The 23,840-nt window shown below is 37.6% G+C and overlaps 1 protein-coding gene across 1 annotated transcript in view; it reads right to left on the reverse strand.

Annotated features, from left to right (window-relative positions):
- Positions 1–23,840, reverse strand: part of LOC134650320 (proteasome-associated protein ECM29 homolog) — a 295,370-nt gene that overhangs the window by 260,157 nt on the left and 11,373 nt on the right. The window contains exons 13-28 of the mRNA XM_063505281.1: positions 22,502–22,649; positions 22,074–22,190; positions 21,033–21,333; positions 19,867–20,041; positions 18,699–19,076; positions 17,753–17,931; positions 16,602–16,760; positions 15,194–15,301; positions 14,026–14,139; positions 12,912–13,026; positions 11,010–11,193; positions 10,029–10,147; positions 9,126–9,295; positions 7,484–7,590; positions 6,183–6,312; positions 4,318–4,439 (exon numbers count right to left, since the gene is read on the reverse strand). Coding sequence (XP_063361351.1) covers positions 4,318–4,439; positions 6,183–6,312; positions 7,484–7,590; positions 9,126–9,295; positions 10,029–10,147; positions 11,010–11,193; positions 12,912–13,026; positions 14,026–14,139; positions 15,194–15,301; positions 16,602–16,760; positions 17,753–17,931; positions 18,699–19,076; positions 19,867–20,041; positions 21,033–21,333; positions 22,074–22,190; positions 22,502–22,649 — 2,626 coding nt within the window. The remainder of the gene's footprint in view (positions 1–4,317; positions 4,440–6,182; positions 6,313–7,483; positions 7,591–9,125; positions 9,296–10,028; positions 10,148–11,009; positions 11,194–12,911; positions 13,027–14,025; positions 14,140–15,193; positions 15,302–16,601; positions 16,761–17,752; positions 17,932–18,698; positions 19,077–19,866; positions 20,042–21,032; positions 21,334–22,073; positions 22,191–22,501; positions 22,650–23,840) is intronic.

Consider the following 23,840-nt stretch of genomic DNA (forward strand, 5'->3'; position numbering starts at 1 on the left):
AAAATACCCTTTTAAGAAGTCTCGAGTTCCTAGCTTAAAATAAAATTTGAACCCCATAAAAACTTTCAACCCCTTTTTAACCCTTTTAAGGGATGTACTTTTAAAAACGTTGAAATTACTTTTCTTGTATTCTAATAAATGCCTCTGTACAAAAATTCAAGCCCCGCACTCACAAAAATATCTGATCTCCATACAAACTTTCAACCCCTTTTTCACCACCTTGAAATATGAATTTTCAAAAACGCTGAAATAAATTTTTTGCAGTTTTAATTTAATACCTTTTTACGAAGTTTCAAGTTCCTAGCTTAAAATAAAATTTGAAACCCGTACAAACTTTCAACCCCTTTTTAACCCTGTTAGGGGATGAATTTTACAAAACGCTAAAATTACTTTACAGTACATATGGGGCTACTTTTCCGCACTAGTGCGTAAAATGTGCCATATGTACTGTAAAACGTTGTTCGATACACGTGCGAATAGGTAATTCGCAACTCGTGTCAATTTAAAACACTCCCTTCGGTCGTGTTTTAATTTATCGCCACTCGTTTCGAATTTCCTCTTTTTCGCACTTGTATCGAAAATAACTATTTCCTGTCTTCTAATAATATCCCCAAATCCAAAGATTCAAGTCCCGCGCTCGAAAAAATGTTTGATATCAATACAAATTTTTTGCAGTTTTAATTTAATACCTTTTTACGAAGCTTCAAGTTCCTAGCTTAAAATAAAATTTGAAACCCGTACAAACTTTCAACCCCTTTTTAACCCTGTTAGGGGATGAATTTTACAAAACGCTAAAATTACTTTTCCTGTCTTCTAATAATATCCCCAAATCCAAAGATTCAAGTCCCGCGCTCGAAAAAATGTTTGATATCAATACAAACTTTCAACCCCTTTTTCACCACCTTACAGGATAAATTTTCAAAAACGCTGAAATTAGTTTTCTTGTATTTTAATTTAATAACTTTTAACAAAGTTTCAAGTTCCTAGCTTAAAATAAAATTTGAACGCTATACGAACTTCAACCCCTTTTAAACCCTATTAGGGGATGAATTTTACAAAACGCTGAAATTACTTTTCCTGTCTTCTAATAATATCCCCAAATCCAAAGATTCAAGTCCCGCGCTCGAAAAAATGTTTGATATCAATACAAACTTTCAACCCCTTTTTCACCACCTTACAGGATGAATTTTCAAAAACGCTGAAATTAGTTTTCTTGTATTTTAATTTAATACCTTTTTACAAAGTTTCAAGTTCCTAGCTTAAAATAAAATTTGAAACCCGTACAAACTTTCAACCCCTTTTTAACCCTGTTAGGGGATGAATTTTACAAAACGCTGAAATTACTTTTCCTGTCTTCTAATAATATCCCTAAATACAAAGATTCAAGTCCCGCGCTCGAAAAAATATTTGATATCCATACAAACTTTCAACCCCTTTTTCACCACCTTAGGGGATGAATTTTCAAAAACGCTGAAATTAGTTTTCTTGCATATTAAAAATATATCTTTTTACGAAGTTTCAAGTTCTTAGATTAAAATAAAATTTGAACCCTATACGAATTTTCAACCCTTTTTTAACCCTGTTAGGGGATGAATTTTACAAAACGCTGAAATTACTTTTCCTGTCTTCTAATAATATCCCCAAATGCAAAGATTCAAGTCCCGCGCTCGAAAAAATATTTGATATCCATACAAACTTTCAACCCCTTTTTCACCACCTTAGGGGATGAATTTTCAAAAACGCTGAAATCAGTTTTCTTGCATATTAAAAATATTTCTTTTTACAAAGTTTCAAGTTCTTAGCTTAAAATAAAATTTGAACCCTATACGAATTTTCAACCCTTTTTTAACCCTGTTAGGGGATGAATTTTACAAAACACTGAAATTACTTTTCCTGTCTTCTAATAATATCCCCAAATACAAAGACTCAAGTCCCGCGCTCGAAAAAATATTTGATATCCATACAAACTTTCAACCCCTTTTTCACCACCTTACAGGATGAATTTTCAAAAACGCTGAAATTAGTTTTCTTGTATTTTAATTTAATAACTTTTAACAAAGTTTCAAGTTCCTAGCTTAAAATAAAATTTGAACGCTATACGAACTTCAACCCCTTTTAAACCCTATTAGGGGATGAATTTTACAAAACGCTGAAATTACTTTTCCTGTCTTCTAATAATATCCCCAAATCCAAAGATTCAAGTCCCGTGCTCGAAAAAATATTTGATATCCATACAAATTTTCAACCCCTTTTTCACCACCTTGGGGGATGAATTTTCAAAAACGATGAAATTTGTTTTCTTGTATTTTAATTTAATACCTTTTTGCAAAGTTTCAAGTTTCTAGATCAAAATAAAATTTGCACCCCAAGACGAACTTTCATCCCCTTTTTAACCCCCTTAGGGGTTGAGTTTCCAAAAACGTTGCAATTACTTTTTTTTTGTAATCGGCTATTATGCCTTTCTAAGAAGTTTCAAAGCATTTGTAATGGATTCAAACTTTCAACCCCTTTTTAACCCTGTTAGGGGATGAATTTTCAAAAACGCTGAAATTACTTTTCCTGTCTTATAATAATATCCCCATATGCAAAGTTTCAAGTCCCACACTCACAAAAATATTTGATCACCATACAAACTTTTAACCCCTTTTTCACCACCTTGGGGGATGAATTTTCAAAAACGCTGAAATTAGTTTTCTTGTTTTTTAATATAATACATTTGTACAAAGTTTCAAATTCTTAGCTTAAAATAAAACTTGTTCCCCATACAACCTTTCATCCCCTTTTTAACCCCCTTAGGGGTTGAATTTTTCAAAATCGCTTCTTATCTCTTGTACACTTTATAAATGCAACCTAGTGTGCAAATTTCAACTTTCTATCTTTTGTAGTTTCGGCTCTGCGTTGATGAATCAGTCAGTCAGTCAGTCAGTCAGTCAGTCAGTCAGGACACTTGCATTTATATATATAGATAGATGACTTGCTTATAATCATATCTTTTGTTAATTGTTTAAGGTGTTGTGAACAGGGATGTTGCGGATGCCGATTTTTTGACATCCGCGGAGGCGGATGCGGATGCGGATTTTTAAAGGCTCACATCCGCGGATGCGGATGCGGATGTCAAGATAGGTACATAAAAAACGTCAAATATTACATTTTATAAATTTTTATTTCAAAAAACCGGCCAAGTGCGAGTCGGACTCGCGTTCCAAGGGTTCCGTACAATAAGTCCAACTCACGCTTGACTGCTAATTTCTAATAGGTTTTTTTGGCTAATTACTAAATTACCTAGCAGTCTAGCACTTCCGCCGATGCTAAGACGTTCCTGTACCGAACTGTTCCACATCCGCATCCGCATTAAATCCGCATCGATTTTATGCGGATGCGGATGCGGATGCGGATGTTGAAAATAATGCGGAAGTTCCGCGGTTGCGGATGCGGATGCGGATGTTCGCAACATCCCTGGTTGTGAATATAGTTTTATCATTGTACTTTATTGTCTGTGGCGTAGGAACAGACAATAGAATACAATACCGAGTATCGAGGTGATCCTTATTTGCGTATATTGGAAAATTTTATTCTAAGCCACATATCTCATGTTTGTTATTCAAACAACCAAGGCTGACAATAAAATTAGAGCGCCACAAAACGTAGTACGGTCTCAATTTTCATTACTTTTGACTGTTTATGTTACCAATTCACCATCTTATTGCTTGCTATCCACCGAAAATGCTATTAACGACTCACTGTTCTTTCTTAAATTTTGCTTGTCTATATGTCTAAATTCAAGAAGCTGGTTAAAGAACATTTAATTACATTACAGAAAGGAGATCCCCCTAACTAACTTACTATTTACTATTTACTACTTAATATAAATATAACTAATAAAACATATATATAATAAATACATAGTACATATTTGGTTCATTAATCAGTCTAAGTCACTCATATACACACACGCACACACACACACACACACACATACACACACACAAACAGCCGCGCCGTTCGCATATATTATTATTACAATGACCAGTGTAGGTACTGGGTGTTGTGCATCCTGTATGTAAAGACCGACCTGTCATAAAGGGACCTGTCTGAAAATCAGCGCTGGGTATATATCTAGACATATATCTGGCAAAAGCTGAGATTGGTACCCATTGCCTATACCGTTATACAATTTTTGTGCATGTTTTTGTATAATTGTGAAATGAAGATTGTTTTTCTCGTGTATTTTTTTTTTGTGGTACTTGTGGCAATAAAACATTTTTTATTTTATTTTATTTTATTTTTATTATATGTTCAGTTGTATATGGTGCTTACCTGACACTCCTGACTTCGCGCACTATGTTAGTGATGCCGTTGTCTAGCAACACGGGCAAGATGGCAGACACGATCTGCTTGCCGTCCTTGCCTTGGCTCACGTCGGAAGCGCGGACGCATAGCTGTTGATGTGTACAAACTGTGTTAATTATAGTAAATTCAACCAAAGATGGTCGATCTACTTTCGGCAATTTAGCCTCCTGAGGCCTTTATAAAGGATTTAATTCAAATAGAATTTTCTCAAACATGCAATGAAATGTCGTCGCTCCGGGCGTTATATCAGGCTTCGAAGTATCACGTTTAGGGCGGAGCAACTCCAGAGAACTGTAAAGGAATTTCATACGAAATTGAAGTCCTAGGCCGGGAAGTATTTTTTTTTTTAATTCTAATGTAAACATGGGGTCTGTGTCCATGAACAGGCTAAACAGCCGAATTATATAATATTATATAATTTTTAAATATTTTTAGTGAATGAATGGTTATCGGACCAAAATATCCGTGTTAACGCCTGTTATACACGAACGTACTGATATTAAGAATACGAATCTGTATTATTCAATGTGTTGATGAATAAATTTAAAATCTTGTCTATACGTAAGTCACCAGAGACCATAGACAATATTTAAAATCCTCTGCATTTATTTTATTTATTGAAATTAAGATTCTTATTATCAGGTTGTGTATAATGGCCCTAATAGGGTTTATTCGAACACTACACACGCGAAATACGGACGACTTCCGTAAAAAAAATTGTTTATGGATTGGAAGGAAAATTAAAAAACTTTAGTCGTGTAGCTATTTATGGTTGATATTTATAATTTGTTTTTTTTTGAGTGGTGAATTTTTTTATTTCATTGCATATGTTTGAGAAAAGCACTATACATGCCTAGCCGTGAAAAGGTCTTGCCGACTTCGTATCACTATCCGGCCTCCCTACGGTCGGCCGTCTATACCTACTCACCCGGCAAGCCCTTCTTTCCCGGCGTCTGCAGTAATGTACTATTTCAACTAAAATGGAATACAAAAAGGTTCCAAATTTAAAACTGCGATAATGATTAGGGATTCAGTAGGTTCGGTTAGAGGTGAACATGTTTCAAGTGTTATATTAGGAAATAAAATAACGACAAATAAATTTCCATGTGTTATAGTTGACATAATAATTTCCACCGATCTCTCGAACGACTTGTATGATGAATCCAGCAACCCAACATTTCAGGCAAGCGGTTTGGGTTAGGGTTAGAATATAACGATAGTACCCCACTTTAGAGTAGATTAAGTAGTAGTAGTAGTAGTAAACTCTTTATTGTACAGTGAGCTGCAAAATTGCAGAAATTTCGAATGAATTCATTGATAAATTCGCCATGCACTTCTACGACCGAAGGCACAGAATAAATAATAGTACCAGGTACAGAAGACTCACTCTATAACAAAACGCGTCTGTTACGATCAGCACAGATATGGCCACTAGGTGGCGACAGCGCCACGCGCGACTTATGGCTAGCCACCAAAATTGGTGTGGAACGGATGAACTTTTAGCTACCTGTAGCAAAGCGACGAAATCGCGGAGTGAGCCACGCCTGCCGATGGTACAAAACATATTAAATATTACATAAAATTAGTAAGAAGTACAAAGGCGAATTTATACTTTGAGGGATCTCTTTCAGTTAACCTTTGAGTGAAGAGGGTGACAAATGCAGCAAAATGTACAACAAGGTACCAGAAAAATAAAGGATATAAATACATACAAAATTAAGTTTAAATTAAGTTTGTTTCATTCCTTTAGTCATATAATCTTGTCCTAACAGTTCTTCCGTTCGCAAAACATTTTAATATCGCAATGATCGTGTATTTTTTCGTGAAATTACCTTAGAAAGCACGTTAGCCGTGGTGGTGGCGGCTTGCCTCGTGCCTTCGTGGACGTCGTCCATGACCCTGAACAGTTGGGCCCACAGAGTTGGCAGCTGTGCCAGGGACTCGTGAAGACTCAGCGCTCCTCTGAAACAGGGAATTTGTAAGGAATAGGGTGACACACACACACTATCTATGTTTTATTGAGGTTGTGCAATAAAGACAATTTGTATTTTAATGTATCTACAAAAGAAACACATAGGGTATTTGACTACTAGTCAAATCAGTTTCTTTTTTCGAACTGTCAAAACGATTTTGCTACTATAGAATTTATATGAAACACTAGCATGTGACGTCACAATTAAATTACCTACTCTTTATATTTGTATACGGGTTTTAAAATAGAAATTGTGTCTAAAAATTACTGCCGTCTACGTTGATCTATTAATCTTCTGGTGCTTTATTACATGCATCGTGTAAATTAATTTATTTTAAATACACTGATTTAAACCTTCACGATTTCCACACATTATTAAATTATACAACGGGACTTAATCGCGTATCTAAGTTTTAAGATTTACTTCCGACGTCGTTACAACGCCGTCCTCGAAACGTCGGAGGTAAATCTTAAAACTTAGATACGCGATTAAGTCCCGTTGTATAATTTAATAATATTTTAAATACAGTCAAATACATACCCTATTTGAAGAGGATCTCCTATTCTTCATGAGCGTTTCTGTAGATACATGTACTACACCGCAGTAGGGCAATTATATTGTCACGAATATCTCAGCACACACAGCGGGTTCACAATTTCGCGGTTACAGATGTAGTGCATAATTATTTTCCATCGTAAATTTCACGGAAACGTACGAACGTGTGTGTATCTCAGTCAGTCTCGGTACCAAAAGTACTGAGGTTGACTGAAGTAGCATGACTAATACGAACGTTTCCGAGAAAATACGATGGAAAACAATTAAGCACTACATCTGTCCCGCATAATACAGACAAGTTACAATGCTCGTATTTTGCTAACAGTACATATTAAAAAGGGTACAATTAGTTATATACATAACGTGAGCCGGACATTTAAACTGTAATTGACAGCGCGATAATGGTGTAATTACTACATAGTATAAAACAAAGTCGCTTCCCGCTGTGTCCCTATGCATGCTTAGATCTTTAAAACTACGCAACGGATTGAGATGCGGTTTGTTTTTAAATACATAGATGAGCGATTCAAGAAGAAGGTTTATGTATAATTTGTGAACCCGTGCGAAGCCGGGGCGGGTTGCTAGTTGAATAATAAATAACATACCTCAGAAGATCGGCAAGCGCGTTACAGCATGACATCCTCACTCGCCACTGGTTTGACGTCATGTTTGACACGAGGTCGTCAAGGATCTCTTTGTGGTATTTGTGGACCTGGATAGCAAGAAATTAATTGTAGTAAGTTAACACATAACCATAATAGTTCGTTTATTTAGCATTAGAAAAAAGGTAAACAATCTTGACGTGTCTTTTTATTGAAAAACACTTTTGAAAAATAAGTCACGGCAACTATGTAACAATTATGAATCGTATACGATTATTTACATTATTTTGCTTTCATAAGTAATACTTACTGATTTTAAAAAAGGGTTTTTCAATTAACCGGTTCGGTGCGGATGGCACTACAGGCGTGTCATTAATGTTTTTAACGTGTGGCGTTCATATTTTACTAGTAGTTCGCCCCGAACTGAGAACTCGCGGTTAACCAAAAACTATATAGCGATTGACTTTGTTGCACCTACTTAGATACTCGTATAGTGCGACATAAAATAATAGAAAATAAATGAGGGCGCCACTTTCTACGTAACTGTCACCTTTTTGACGTAAAATGCTTACACATGGCAACAATTTAGTATGGACATTTTTGAGTTCCATTTTATTTAATTTCTACTATTTAAGTCGCTCTATAGGCGGCAATGGATCAAAGATCGCGTGGATTTATTGCAAGGTCTGTGGAGCCTTTAACTGATTGATTTAAGCAAAGAGTAGTATGTATAATATAGTTGGCCAAGCAGATCTTGTCAGTAGAAAAAATGTAGGCGCGAAGGGATATGGTCTCATAGAAAATTTGAGTTTCGCGCCTTTTTCTACTGACAAGATATGCTTTTTTGCATCAATTTTGAAGCGCCATTTACAAGTTTAGCGTTAAGTAATATAGATGGCGCTATTTTTTCGAATAAAGGGATTCGTATACGGCTGTCCCTCTCCTGGATTTAAGTCACCACCATAGAGATTAAAATAAACTGTATCTGTGCTAAGCCGAAATATTTCCTGTCAAATGTCAAATACATATATTATGTTTATTCTATTTTATTTTTATCTTGCTAATTATTTCAAAATGGTAAATTTAAAAACGATATTATAAAAGTGTAAGTCGAGCACTTTCATTTGATACTAAACTCGACCATGTTTCTTGCAAAAAAATGACCAGAATAGCAAGACCTCTCACAAACAGCTTTTTGGCCTTCTAAGCGCTTCTAGCTCAATAACCTCTTGATCGGGCCTGCTCATAATTTAATGACTAAAATATAATGCCCTCGACTACACGTTTACCCAATTTCATTTAAATTAGAACAAATTTACTTAAGTTATTGAGTATCAAACTATCTTCTGACAGATCAGCTTAAAGACATCGAAATGCCGAGACGGGCCGCTAGCCAGCCGCGTGTTCAAAGTCGAATGTAAGAACTTCGCTTCGCTTCGCTCGCTCGTTCGATAACGTAAGGTACGCCTGTCGTGTCATGAAATAATTGTTCGCCGACACAGCCAAAAGTTTTCGAAAATAGAACACGCAACGAAACGGTTAAAAGACACGTCAAGATCGCGTAGTATTTTTCTAATGCAAAAAAAAACAACAACTATAGATTAGTACCACAAGTCTGTAGTAGTATCTTTGACTGTATGCTTACGGTAGCCTGTGTGTTGGGCACTAGAGCGTGCCATATGCTCGCCATAGAGTTCTGTATGCGCGGAGTGGGGTCGAACCGGTAGCGATACAGGCGCGGTACGATCTTAGGTAAGTGCTCCGATAACTGGGCCCCCGCCTGCAGAGCTATAGAGTGGAAGCCGAATGCAGCTCCTAAAAGATAAATAGGAGTTAAAACACTAGGTCATGTCATGTCATAGAAACATTTTAGTTTGTAATTAAAAACGTAAAACAATATCTTTGATTTAGCTACGAGTATCAGTAAACAAAGCCTAATTATGATTTTACTCCACCTACTTCAGATCGTCAGATAATGCCTGAGGGTGGTATTCCACCTGTCCAATTTCTTTGTCCAATGTGCATTGCATCTTACTCTCTCGTTAAGCAAATTGTGAGTCGCAAATACACATTGGACCAAGATATTGGACAGATGGAATACCATCCTAATTGAGGCCTGTAGTGCGTCTATAAATAACGCTATAAAAGTGATGAGAGAATGAGTAAGCCATTTCTTACTACTTAAATAATGATAATGGGATCAGGCCAGTGTGTTCAAGGCTTTGAACGCACTGCGATTAATCTCTTGCGGTTTCAGAACCGCAAAAAGTGTAACGTAACGTACGGCGTGATTCATAAGCGCACGTACATGCAAAACTGAAACCACAAGAAATTTATCGCAGTGCGTTCTAAGCCTAACTGGCCCCGTAGACAACATGCCAGTCGCTGACGCTACGTAGCGAACGAAACGCAACTCTCACTTTCACACTAATATGGCAGAGTGATAGAGAGGCACAAAGCGATTCGATAGCGATGACGATCGCTAGTGACGACATTCGTCACCTTGGCTAGGCCGCCTGAACACTTCTGCGTCTAGATGGTTACTCACCTTTCTTGGAATTCCACACGGAGTTATGGTGTGCCAAATGCATAAACTTGTATAGTAGATCCGGCTGATTTAAATCCGAAGCGAGCGAACACAGCTCTTTGTATGTGGACAGATTGCCTCTGTAATCAGTTAATAAAAATGAATACTATGATTACAGTTTCAAAATAGTTACATTTTTTAACTATTATCGAACTTGTGCGGTATATATGTTACACTTTTTTTTAATTGTACTTTTTTAAGTGTTTTATTTAACAATAAAAAATGTACTAATATATGTTTTGTTTTCTCACAAGTGTTTTGTAAAACGTCGTATGAAACACGTGTGCTTTGGTCATTACTCATTACACACATCGGCTTTATTATCGCCTCGAGTGGTCAGTACATTACGTAGCACACTTGTATCATAATGTACTATTGCTATTGCTCAAAGGTTAACTGGAAGAGATCCCTGAAAGGGATAAGTTGACCTTTGTACAAATGATGTGTGTTTTTTCATGTTTTATGTGTCGTTTTGTACAATAAAGTGTTTTACTACTACTACTATTATTAGTAACTGTACATAATTAGGCATTAAAACACTCATGTGATTATATTATGAAACTCACTTCGTTCGTTTCATAAACTCACAGTCGAGTTTTAATGCCATTCATTATGTAGCAGTCACATAAACTACTATTATTTTACTAGCGACACTTACCCCGTGGGAGCCTTCCCTAGCTGCCCCTCCTCGAATATCTTCGTGTCCTCTGTGACCTGAGCCACGGCCCGCTTGCCGCTGGTGATCTGCTCTATTATCTGGGCCATAAGGGCCTTTTTCACTCGGCAAACATTACACTTACCCCGTGGGAGCCTTCCCTAGCTGCCCCTCCTCGAATATCTTCGTGTCCTCTGTGACCTGAGCCACGGCGCGCTTGCCGCTGGTGATCTACTCTATTATCTGGGCCATAAGGGCCTTTTTCACTCGGCAAACATTACACTTACCCCGTGGGAGCCTTCCCTAGCTGCCCCTCCTCGAATATCTTCGTGTCCTCTGTGACCTGAGCCACGGCGCGCTTGCCGCTGGTGATCTGCTCTATTATCTGGGCCACAAGGGCCTTTTTCGCATCCTCGTCTGAATTCTGATATACCAGACTTAAGCCCTTGCTGGCGACGTCTTGGACTATTTCTATTAACATAAAAAGTAAAAAATTTGACTGCTAATAACTTTTATATTATTCATACAAGTAACACAACTAAAATAAATCCTCATATAAGACCGTAATCTGATTGATCATGATCAATGATCTGACGAGAGAGTCAAAATATGCTAAGAATAGGCATAGAGAAATATAGTAAGACAAGAGTGCTCACTCCATACATCAGTTTTGGTACCGGAATCGGGTACCATCGAGTAGCGGAATTATCATTGTCAAGTAGTAGTACTGATAATTCCGACTCGATGCTAGATGTCGACTATGAAAATTATAGTATTTTTGGTACCAAAAGTGATGTATAAAGTGAGCAATCTATGTATTTTTTTCTCTATGGAATACACTGACTTAATATAAAAGAAATAGACACACAAAGCAGAACAAAAACGTCAAGAAATGTGGATCCCAATGACGTTTCGCACCATTTGCATTGATGATAAAAACGCTTACGTAAATTTTGAGTCAAGATACTTAAATGTTTCGTACAGAAAAGAGCTTAATGTCGTAAGCATTAAGTGTCAAATTTGCAAACATAAGTACCAACACTGTTAAAAAAATTAGTCCGATGGCACTAAACGAGACATCTTTACGTCAAACAACGTCAAACGAGAATAATGAACGAATGGAGTCACTTTGGTACACTTTAATATGTATTACTGTACAGGAAAACCAATTGAAGTAATAAATAAAAGAAATTTAATTTAATCGGGAGCTCAAATAAAATTAATTCGTCGTTCAAATTCAAACAAATTAAAATTTTAATTCGTAAGTATACGCCTTTAAATACTAATTTCCTTGAAATAAATTCTACTTATTAAATAACTGTGTATTTAAGATCTACATTTACTCATAGCACGGGTGCACGGGGACATTTAGATACTGATTGGATTTTTTTTATAAAGTCTACCTATACTTTATAAAAAAAATCCTGTGGTTGTCACTGTGTTCCGACAGGTTTAGCATTTACAGTTAGTCGATATAAGCCCTTATTGGTGGTGTATATGTCGGAAACAGGGAAATGGGCCGAACACACAAGTGCCGTTTTGCCTTGTTTAAAACTGCATCACCCCTATCTCTTGCTATAATTAAATAGCAGTCCACTTTGCACGTCGCATAGGTTTTCTTGGAAATCTTGAATTTAAACATAATATTATTTCTTATGAATTCCATATAAAAAAATATTGACCTCACATCGACTCATTAGATTTTTGTTCCTTGACATCCCTTCTTTGGTACTAACAAATTAATTTATTCAAAACCATAAAATTACCACCAGATTACATAAATTATGTAGTGCTATCCAAAGAACTAACCGAAAGAAATACATTCCATCCTTTTTCCTTGTTTTATCATTGTTATTTTTACATATTTTAACGGCACATTTCGTAATTGTTGACAACTTCACATTTGAGCGTTTCAAACAAGACTAAACGAAAAAGTAATGCATGATCTGTTTTGACATCACTTTTGTGGGGCCATTTTTGGCGGCTGATTGGGTATCCAGTTCTTTATACTATATCAATGATGGAATAGGTATAATTTTTATTTTTGCTTGATTATAATGAAAGTGAAAGTCTTTATTCTTCAATTTAGGAATATTACAATGCACTTATGAATGTCAAAAACTACCATCGGTTTTAATAACCATACATCACTGCCCCGAGAATTAAGTTCGTCTAGTTATTTGACTTACCGCTATTCTCGGATAAGAAGTCCATGAAAACTTCCTGGAGCGCTGGCAGCTTGTTCGAAATAGGCGCCCGTTCGGGACAGTTCTTTAGTAAAGCCAGGAGCCAGATGCTGGTAGCCTGTTAAAGAAACACTATAAGTAGTGTTACAACGATGGCCAAGTAAAAAGTAAATTTACATTTTCGCCGTCATTGATTTGATATAAAGTCACATTTCATGCCCCACACGCCACTACTTGATGTGTTATACGGGTTGTTTACGTGCAATTTTTAACATGGCTTCGATGACACTTTATTACTTTATTGACGTGGCGGCGAAAAGGTTAAAAAGGTATCAAAGAGCTTCAAGCTGACAAAATGCAAGGATCAATTCAGGATTTTGCTTACACTTAGGTTGGAGGTAATCCCCAGACAAGCTCAATGGCAATGATTCCAGAAATTCTATAAGATAACCTAAATCTGAGCACGATTTCAACTGGAATTAAATAGGTTCAACTTAGTGTCGGTTGCACCAAACCGTCTGTAACCGTTAAAGCGTTCGCTAAAGTTTATTGCATGGGAAGATTCATAGATCTCTGCTGAATGACGTCGATCAGTCTGTTAACTGTGGTTGGTGCTTGGCCCTTAATAGTTTTCTTAGAATTAAAGGTACAAACAGAAACAATGTTAACTGACCATCGGTGGACCTTATGTCTTCTGTAATAAGGTAAAGTTTACTAACTGTCAGTTAACAGTGTGAGCGATGGTATAGTTTGTAGCTTTCTAATAGACCCCGAAGGCTAATCCTATTGTCTATTGTTAAGAAAAACCGCTCGTGCCACGTGCCACAACCACCTGCATAAAAAATCGGTACTTCGGTTACTGAGTGCCGGCGAGTCGAACGCTACAGAACCAGTCTAAAATGTGTCATCGAGATGCGTAACAAAGGCGCGTTATCGGAGAGCGCACCTACACTGGTTTTTTGAGCGTTGGACTAGCCCGCGCTCAGGTGCCAAATAGAATAATTAGGACCCTTTTTTGCAGGTAAGTAGCACGTGCGGTTTTACTGAACAATAGACAATAGGATAAGCCTTCGGGGTCTACTAGAAAGCAACAAACTATACTAAAATGTACAAGTACCTGTCTCGAGTGCGGGTGGGGGTGTTTCCCGATCTTGAACAACTCCTGCAGCACCCATTCCAACAGCTCGTCGTTTTCCTTCAACGCCTCTCGATCTCTTAGTTTTGCATCACCCTAAAAATTCTCATTTGCTTAGTAGGAATTGTTTATACAGAATTGAGTACTTTCCTCTACTTAAAATAAATTATTTCACACTGTGCACGAAATAAAACACCAGATAATTATTAGAAAAACGTAGATAGCACTTATTTTTAAACAGTTTCTATTTAATAAATCGGATTGAAATATAAAAAGTAGGTGAGTTGACCGTGACGTCACTACACGTTTTCATATAAATTCCATATAAGCAAATCGTTTTGACAGGTCTAAAGAAGAAGCTGATTTGACTAGTAGGAAAGTAGCCAATTACTAACGCTACTCCAAATACAGGTATCGCCAGGAGTTGAGGTGAATGATTACGCACACAGCTACACAGATTACTAATCGCCAAAACATTATTGAATGAATGAATGAGTGAATGTGACGTAAGCGCACGGTATTAGGCCCCACCACAGACAATCCAACCTCTAGACATAGCATAGTCGCGCTACCCCCTCTGCCACACATACGGTAGCGTTACTCCATCTTCGAGTCAATCCCGTGCCGTGATTGGTCCGTGTCTTTGAACGGACCAATCACGGCACGGGATTCGCTCACCTCGTCCCCCCGAACCCCCGTATTTTTGGCAGCATCGGTTTCATGAAAGAATTGGCCTAAGCTCAGTCTAGAGGTTGGATTGTCAGTGGGCCCCACATACACTTGCAAGTTTTACTTACGTAAGTAGGGACAAAGCTATTTGTTGGAATGAGAGCGATATTCATTCTGTAGTATCATGTGTCCCTACTTAAGTATATAAAACTTACAAGTGTATCTTGGGCCTTATTAAGCTAAAAAAATGCCCTTTAAGAAACTTTTTGGTCCATCTTGCAGTTGTTGGTTCAACTCGCTATTAGTACGAAAAAGAAAACTTATGTCAAAATTTCGCTGTCTGTCGCACAACTACCCATCCCACTTCAATTAATAGTGTTAGGAAAAGACGGGTAGTCTATCTCGCGACGAGATACTGTCGGGGCAATCATGCGCTAGGCCTACCAGTGGCGATACCTATATTAATAATGACGTAACTTACCTCTTTAGGTAGCTCGGTCCAAAGATCCCTGTTTTCGTTAGAGTTGACACCCTCAACGCACAGCACTAACGACTCACCAATTTGTAAATGGATTTCAAACTCTTTGCTCTAAAAAAAACACATAGTTTTGAAATTAAAAGTCCGATTTGTAAAGCAGTGTTGTAACATAGTTGTCGCACTTATTACTTGCTAAAGAAAAAAACCGCCTTAAGACATACACAAGCTACACAGCTGACTCTTTTATCTTCGACAAAAGTTTGGCAATCATAAGTAGGCTTTCGCAGTCTTAACTATTAGCGATTAACAGACCAATTCGAGTTTTAGTTATTCGATCTGTTTCCGATATGATACTGATCTGTCAGTGTCAAAAGTGACGTTTTTGGTTGAAGAAATGTTACTTTTGACACTGATAGATGAGTATATAGGGACCGTGCACGTTGGAGGGTCTACCCTCTTGTGCATGGTATAATAATATACTTCGCCTGGTACTCTCTTCCGAGATTCGCGAATGACCTAACTGTCACTTGCCTACGTCATCATGCTGTTTACAGGTTCTCAAACTTTAAAATGTGGGAGAATTTTAACCAACGGTGAAAATTATTTTAACGGCATTAATTTTAAATTATTCATGTAGAAACATAGTAAAATAAAACAAATCTATACTGCCCTTTTCACTCCTACTCTTACAGTTCCGAATAGAACAGCCAACCATTTTCGTAACACAACATTAATTACCAAGCTTACGACGTGAATAGTTTGGAAAACACTGCGACTGCTGACACTGAGCGAGAAGGAAATAACAATTAACACGCGTTCGACAAGGATGACGGTCAGAGACAACATGGCGGATTGTCAAATGTGACAGCGCTATCCTGTGTTGCCAGTAGTGTAAACAGAATTACCCGAATGTCTGAAATTTATTTCGTGAATCGGAAGATATTGCTAACGAATAATTAAAAATGACGTGTTATTGTAAAATTTAAGATAAAACACATATAAATGAAAATTATAAAATTATAAAGAAATATTTTAACTTATTAACCATAGATATAATGTACCCATGTAAGATGTTATGTTGAAATAAAGTGGCAATGTTATTGTGACGTAGGCAAGTGACACTCTGGGAAGAGAAGACCATGTTTTATTAGACCATGCTCTTGTGGCTTAAATCGGAATCATAATGAACAAATGAACATGCATTGACACTTCATGCCAAAGTAGGTGCTGCCCTTTACAGCTCACATACGTTTTTACGTCCATGGTAGGTTCTGCCATCTTGTGCTAGATTGGAAAATTAAAGTTGACATTTAGACTTCGCGCCAATAAACAAGCAGCCTCTGTTCTGCCCCCTATTGTTCAATGCATGCACTAAAACTAGAATTGGCCTATGGCGACAAGTAATGCTTACATCCTTAGCCATCTGCAGGAATCCTTTAACGATTTGCTTTGCAAAGGGGAAGCGTTCCCCACAGCAGAGTAAACCGAGCGTATACAGCGCCCGCTCCTTTATTTTAGACTGAAGCTTGGCGTTGCCGACTATTCTGAACAAGCTGTCCGCTACTGTGAACTAGAATATAAAACATTATCATTTTTGTATTAGAACAAATTAAATTATTTTCAGAAAATATTTTAATTTGTTTTTATTTCAAGTAGACACACTACTATAAATTATAAACTTTGAATAAATGTCATATACTAAGAAAAAGTGACCAAGGCCTCCAGTGCCCCAGGCTGGAATCGAACCAGCGTCCTCTGCTATCGCGGCAGGTGCCTGATAGTCACTTTTTCTTAGTATATGACATTTATTCAAAGATTATCATTTTTGTATAACAACTTTTATATAAAGTGCAATTTCAAAATCAAAAAATATACAACAATTCATAATATAACAACGAATTTTCTTTTAACAGGTCTAAAAGTTAAGAAATAAATGAAAAGTGGAAAAATGCACTATCTCGGACGAGCCTCGAACTCGCGACTCTTGATCACTATCCCATCGCTCTGCCAACTGAGCTACCGAGACTTCATTCAATGACAGCGAATATTTCCACCATATTACCTTCCTGAGGCGCATAATGAGTAATTTATTTCTTTCATGTCAGCTTTATGGTATACCGTTTGGACCTGTTTATGCTTAAAAATAATTTAGCTCTAAAAGTATCTATATGCCAGGCGGAAACGCAGCTTTATAAGGCATAAGTGTGTCAGAAATTATGCAAAATTGAACCCTATCACTTTGAAATAAAGTTCAAAATCAGGTGGGAAATATTTTCCCTCTGCCTTATAAAGGCTTAAATAATGTCATTCACAAAGACTCGCGCCACTCATTGCATGAGTATACTTGTCTTTTCATGCTATTCATACGTTTATGCATGTAGAATGAAAAAAAATTAAGCGTAATCTTCTTAGGCCCACTTGCACCATCTCACTAACCTGGGGTTTAGCAGTTAAACCAGGTTTAATCGGTTAACCCCGGGTTAGTGAAATGGTGCAAGTGGGCCTTAGCTATCTACCTAAATAAGGCAAACAATTTAAATATCATAATTTGACGTCACATACCTTGTTAACAGTGTCCTCAATGTATGTTTTGTTGACATTGAACGGGGTATCGCTTTGAAGTGTCGCGGCCTGTTTAGGATCAGAGTCAGGTAGCGGTAGCGGCCCAACTCTCGCCAGGAGAGATATGGCCGATACGGATGTACTGACAAGTAGCGATTGCGGGTTAGCCAGGAATTTTGCTGCAAGATCACATATTCATTATATAACTAAGAAATTATGTAATGGAACTATTGAACGTTTATTGATTTAGATATTTATCAAACAAAACTACGTGACTCGGTTATTCACTCAATAGGTCTAATATTAATATTAGTCTATTTTTTTTATCGGTAGACTAAAATGACATTTCATAATATGAACATAAAATAATATTTCACAATATGAAATGTCATTTCAGTCTACCGAATAAAAAAATAGACTTTAGTTTCGTATAAAAGATTTAAATAGGTAGTTTCACAGCGATCATCAATTGAAATTTACGAAAAATAAAGTCGTCATGCATGATTATGATGATGATTTTGCGCAATTAAAATCAGCAGGAACTCATAAGGAGATTCATTGTGACGTCACTAGTTGCATTTTAATTAAGAACTCTACACTTAACAAATCGTTTTGAATTGATGGTATTGTTTCTTTGAGTCACTTTGTTTACTTTGTCTATCCAACCCCAGGGTTCGAAAAGATAATTATCAATGATAGTTATCTTGATAATTATCGTGATTTTTATGCCTGATAATTATAGATTTGACAATAACCTAAAATTTAAAACCTAAAATATAAAAAAACGCCCCAATCATTATTTTTTACTATCAAAGAATTCAAAGATCGGATCGGATAATTATCGCGATAATTATCAAAGACGATAATTATCTGGATAATTTTGAACCCTGTCCAACCCAAACGAATATAAGATGTTGAGTACAAATTCAGGAGACAAATCACTTACCTAAACTCCTAACTCCCTCTTGATACGGCTCCCAGTTCGCCCCACTAAACCCTTTCCCCCCAAACTTCCCCCTCTTCGCCAACACCAAACACCGCTCACACATATGCGAGAACGCACACAAATAACCACACTGCGACTCCAAATTTCTATTACTATCACCCTGTACCACGAACTCTTTCAATTCTCTCTCTATCGCTGATTTATCGCTAGTGTGTACTGTGATTATAGCGTAAATGACGGAGGCGGCTTCTCTGATGTCTTCCTTGGTAGTGGTCACGAAGAGGTTTTTGAGGAATGGGAGGAGGTTCGTGTATTGTGAGGCTATCTTTTCGGGCACGCAGCCTACGATGTCCAGGAAGCATGTGAGTGGCATTAATTCTGAAAAAAAAAAGTGATTTATAGAGAATAGAGAGCGTTTATGGAAATCAAAGTTAGGAAAACTTGCCACGAAATTGGACATAAATAATTTACTATTTGAAGAGGTCCGTACCAGGATCACTTGTTTGTCTATTGTCCGTCTGTTTGACTGTGCAATTCGCTGCGAAATTACTGACCCGATTGAGTTGAAATTTGTAGCACACACGTAAATCTGTGACTTAAACCCGGACGTGTAACGTAAATAAATTAGTTTTAAAACACGGCGGCCACTTTTGGCGGTTAATTACATTATTTAAAAATAATAATTAACTCTATCATAATTATGGCATATCAAATGAAAGGGCTTGTTGTACAGTCAGCAGCAGAAGTTGCTAAACGGGCGAAGTGTTCAAAATTACCTTGACACACTCTTATTCTCTTAACAATAAAGTCGCGTCAAGATAATTTAGAACACCTGACCCGCTTAAACCTGCTGCTGCTGACTGTATCTAATCTTTTTTAAATAATTTGATAAACTTACCAGCATTATAATCTGATAAACATTACTTTATGTTGTTTCCTCTTTCGAACTCCGAGACCTCAGTTATTTTCGGCGCTAATGAACTAAGTTGTTCGGAACGTAGGATCTATTTGTAAGCTTGTATTTTAATTTATAATTGTGTTTTCTTTTTTTTTCACGCGCTCTTTATGAGCATGTGTGTGCGTAAATGGCTTTAATCTTAATCTTGCTGTCCTGTTGTACGTTTTAAGCTGTTGGTTCTCCTAGACATAAATAAATAAATAATGTCACCTGGGCTGGCGCTCAGTAGGGAGGTGATCATAGAGAGGTACCGCTCAAGCACCTCCGAGTCGAGCAGCCGCTCGTAGAAATACTTGGCGAGCAGCGGCGACGTGGCGTTGGGGTGCTCCGAGCAGTCGCGCAGCCCCGCCTCGCGGTTCAGGCACATGCGGAGGTACCGAAGGATCTGGAAATGATGTACCACTTAAGAGCCAACAGGAGTGGTCATTTCTCCATACAAACGTACTCGACTGTTTCCTCCGTGGGTTTTGAAGCTACAGCAATGATTTTTTCAACACAGATTAATATTGTCAATATCTGTGTCGGACCGTTTTGATTTTTTTGATATTTTTTTAAGGCGCTAGAGCCCTTCAAAAATGGCCAAAATGGCCTAATTGACTATGCCGCAATGAGAGGCGTGCTATTCAAAACTGATATATATTAGTCAAAAAAGCAAAACGGTCCGACACAGATAATGTCATTATCATTTAGATTTCCAAATTTGGTTACGATTGGTTAAGTTTTGGAGGAGGAAACAGTCGAGTACGAAACCTCGATTTTTGAGATTTTTACGCTGGATTTTTTCGCCTTGTCCTTATCGCACTAGTTTTAGGAGCCGCTTCCGTTAGCGAGACGGGTATATTTACCTAAAATATTTAAATCTTAGCTCCTGTTGGCTCTTAAGCCCTAGCTACAGGGTCGCCGACAAGCCTTCTAACCGTCTGTCCTTGGTCTGACCTTGGTCAGTTTTGGTCAAATTTTGTTGGAAACAACTGTCTACACGGCCCGTCCAGACCAGACCAAGGCCACGCGGTCTGAGGGGCTTGTCGGCGACCGTGTAGCAAGGGCTTTACAGAACGATTTAGTTTACCCTATGGGTTGGAAGGTCAGATGGCAGTCGCTTTCGTAAAAACTAGTGCCCACGCCAATTACTGGGATTAGTTGCCAAGCGGACCCCAGGCTCCCATGAGCCGTGGCAAAATGCCGGGACAACGCGAGGAAGATGATGATGATGACAGTATACCATGATGATGATATCTATGTAAAGTGGAGAGCGCATTACCATACTAAATTGAACCTTATCACTCAGCTAGAAAGGTGTTCGTACCATATTAGAGAAAATGTATTCAATCCGCCTAGGTATAGGGTCAGTGGCACGAGCTCCGAACAGAACTCACCTCTTGATAAGTCAAAGGATGAAACTGCAACACTTGATTATTAACCACAAAGCGATGCTTCGAGTTGGACCCCTTTTTCCTCTTCTGCATCTGATCCCACACGTAGTTTACTACATCCCCAAACTTTGGCACTTTGAACTCCTCCTCTTGCTCTTTGTCCTTGTCTTTCTTGGAGGTTTCGTCGTCCAAGTTGACTTTGGTCGTCTCTTTCTTGTCCACGTTGTTTACGACATCTTCTATTTCGCTCGGACGGGATGTTCCGTACAGGCATTTAAGTGCTTCTGTTGACACCTCGTCTTGGCTGAGAAAATAATTGTTTATTACACCGACAAGTAAGTTATAACACCATATAAAAAACCCTGATGTCCGAATAATATCAGGTTTGATATCAAAGTTAAGATATAGCCAAAGATAATTATTGATTGTAATAGAGAGGTAAAGTCTAATAAGACGTACCCCTTAGTTTGACATCCAAAACAGATGGCGCTGTACAGCTCCATACATTTTGCGGTCACTGAATTGTCAAACGTCAACAATCAGAGTTACCGCAAAATGTATGGAGGTGTACAGCGCCATCTCGTTTACATGTAGAATTCGAAGCACGAAAGTGTCTTAAATTTTACGCATCTTACTCAATCAATGTATCTTTGATAAAGCAAAAGCAGTCTGTCTTAGCATCTGTCAAATATATTAACCTTTTGGACGCCAATGACCGATATATCCGCACCGTAGGTTCAACGCCAAAGACCGATTAATTGGTCACAGACCACACAGCAACATAGACCTACGTGCATATGCATAAAGTTCAATTTCAGTTTTGACACTTCGGTGACGTGGCGTCAGCGTGACAGCTTTTGTGTTTGACAAGGCGTCGAAAAGGTTAAGCAGCAGAAGTTGTTATGTGAGCGAGGTGTTTAAAATGATCTGAGCGTAACAATATATCATTTTGACAGCTTTACCCGCTTAATTATAAAATAAAAATGATTTAATTTTAATTATTTTTGCCGCTGACAGTACTTGAAAACTGAATTATGTCCTCACCTGTCTCCACAAGCCAGTAAGAGCAGATATCTAGACGGGATGTAGTCTTGCGGGTACACCGCCGCGGAATATCGCATCGCGATGTACCTGATCATTGACTCCTCGCTCTGCATGTAACTGTTGAAAAGAGAAACATAGAGGATTCATCTGTCATTGAAAAAAGTGCTTAGTTAAGTCTCTGAAACTTCGTCGGTCTCCAACATTATTGGTAATGGATTCTAACCCTTATTTTAATACGTTTTAAGTGCAATTTCATACAACATTAGCACTATTACTCATTGGTCTAGTAAAGCATAAAGTGTTATTGCAGTTCATCATAAGCCTTTCTCTTGGGTTCCTTGCTGTTTAAAACTCTCGTAAATGGATTTTAACCCCTATTTTAATACTTTTTGAGTTCAAATTGATATGAACTTTAGACTAGTACTCACTGTTCCAGTAAACCGAAGAGTGCCAACGCTTGAAGCTCGTCAAAGGCGGTTGTTTTAGATTTCTTGCTTTCCGATCCTTCGTCAGTCTCCATCGGCTCTTGCGAAGTGCCCGGGTCTTCGGATATTGTGTCCATTATTTCGAGTTTATCTGAAAACGGATATAAATCAACGAGGATCGCGCTATGCATAACAATATGTCTTTTTGTACTACAAAGAGTTTACTACTACATATGTAGGTGAGGGTGGGGAGGGTCGATCCCTAGGGGACACTTGGTAAACTTCATTTTCAATCAAACCAAACGAGATACATTTTTTTTCACTGTTAACACTCATTCATTCGTTCCTAACTTCACGTTCTGTCATGGCACTGTATCGGAAAAGTCAGTGGTTCAAAAATGGCGGACGGTGAAAGATTTTCTGCGTACTATATTCAATTTTCGGTAAGCTTTAACTGGATTTATTTTATAATATGAGATGGAAATGATGTTAGTGAGTGTGCTTATTTTATTTGTTGTTTATTGAAGTGATGATTAACTTGGATTACATTGATATACGCGAACACACGTTTCGAGTACGGCACGTTTTATAATCTTACTATGTATGGGGAGACTTTGTCTTTTTCTTCAGGGGAGATATGTTTCCGGGATCATGTCACCCCCAAAGCGATCAAGTACACATTGTAATAAATTTACTTACAAAAAGATTCATAGAGCTATCATAAATATTTTCTTTTCTTTAGTAAATCATGCCGCAAAATTACGACCAGTGAAACACTGATTCAAACTTTCAAGGTTTTTGACTCATTATTGTTTATTGAAACGGGATTTAATGGCGTATAATTCAGTTTTTAATTATACAACTGACTTCGAACTCCGAAAACTGAATTATCCCCGTGGCCTTTGAAAAGACTAACTAAAGTTGACATCAACATTTTGCGAACTACCCGCACTTGGTCTTGATTATCAAGTTAAACATTTTACACACAGGGGATGTTACTCGGTCGACAAACAACACTTATAACGATATTTGGTTATCAACCGGCGATATTTGTTTTTATGGATGAAATGCTATTTTAATGGCTTTCCGACCTTATGTACTATAGAACCGACGGTCCATAGAAAGGATTTTAGGATTATGCAGCTCAAACACCGTCCTCGAAACGTGAGCAGTAAATTTCTAAACTTATTTAATATAGTAAACAATAACGACCAGAGATGGGTAAATAAAATAAATAAAATAAATAATCGTTTATTCCGATGAAATAAACCCTAACATACATATTTTTTTCTTCTGCCAAACTGCAGGACAGTTTGTTGGCAGAGGGAACTCCCTTAAAACA

This window comes from Cydia amplana, chromosome 8, assembly GCF_948474715.1.
Source record: "Cydia amplana chromosome 8, ilCydAmpl1.1, whole genome shotgun sequence".
Classification (NCBI taxonomy): Eukaryota; Metazoa; Arthropoda; class Insecta; order Lepidoptera; family Tortricidae; genus Cydia; species Cydia amplana.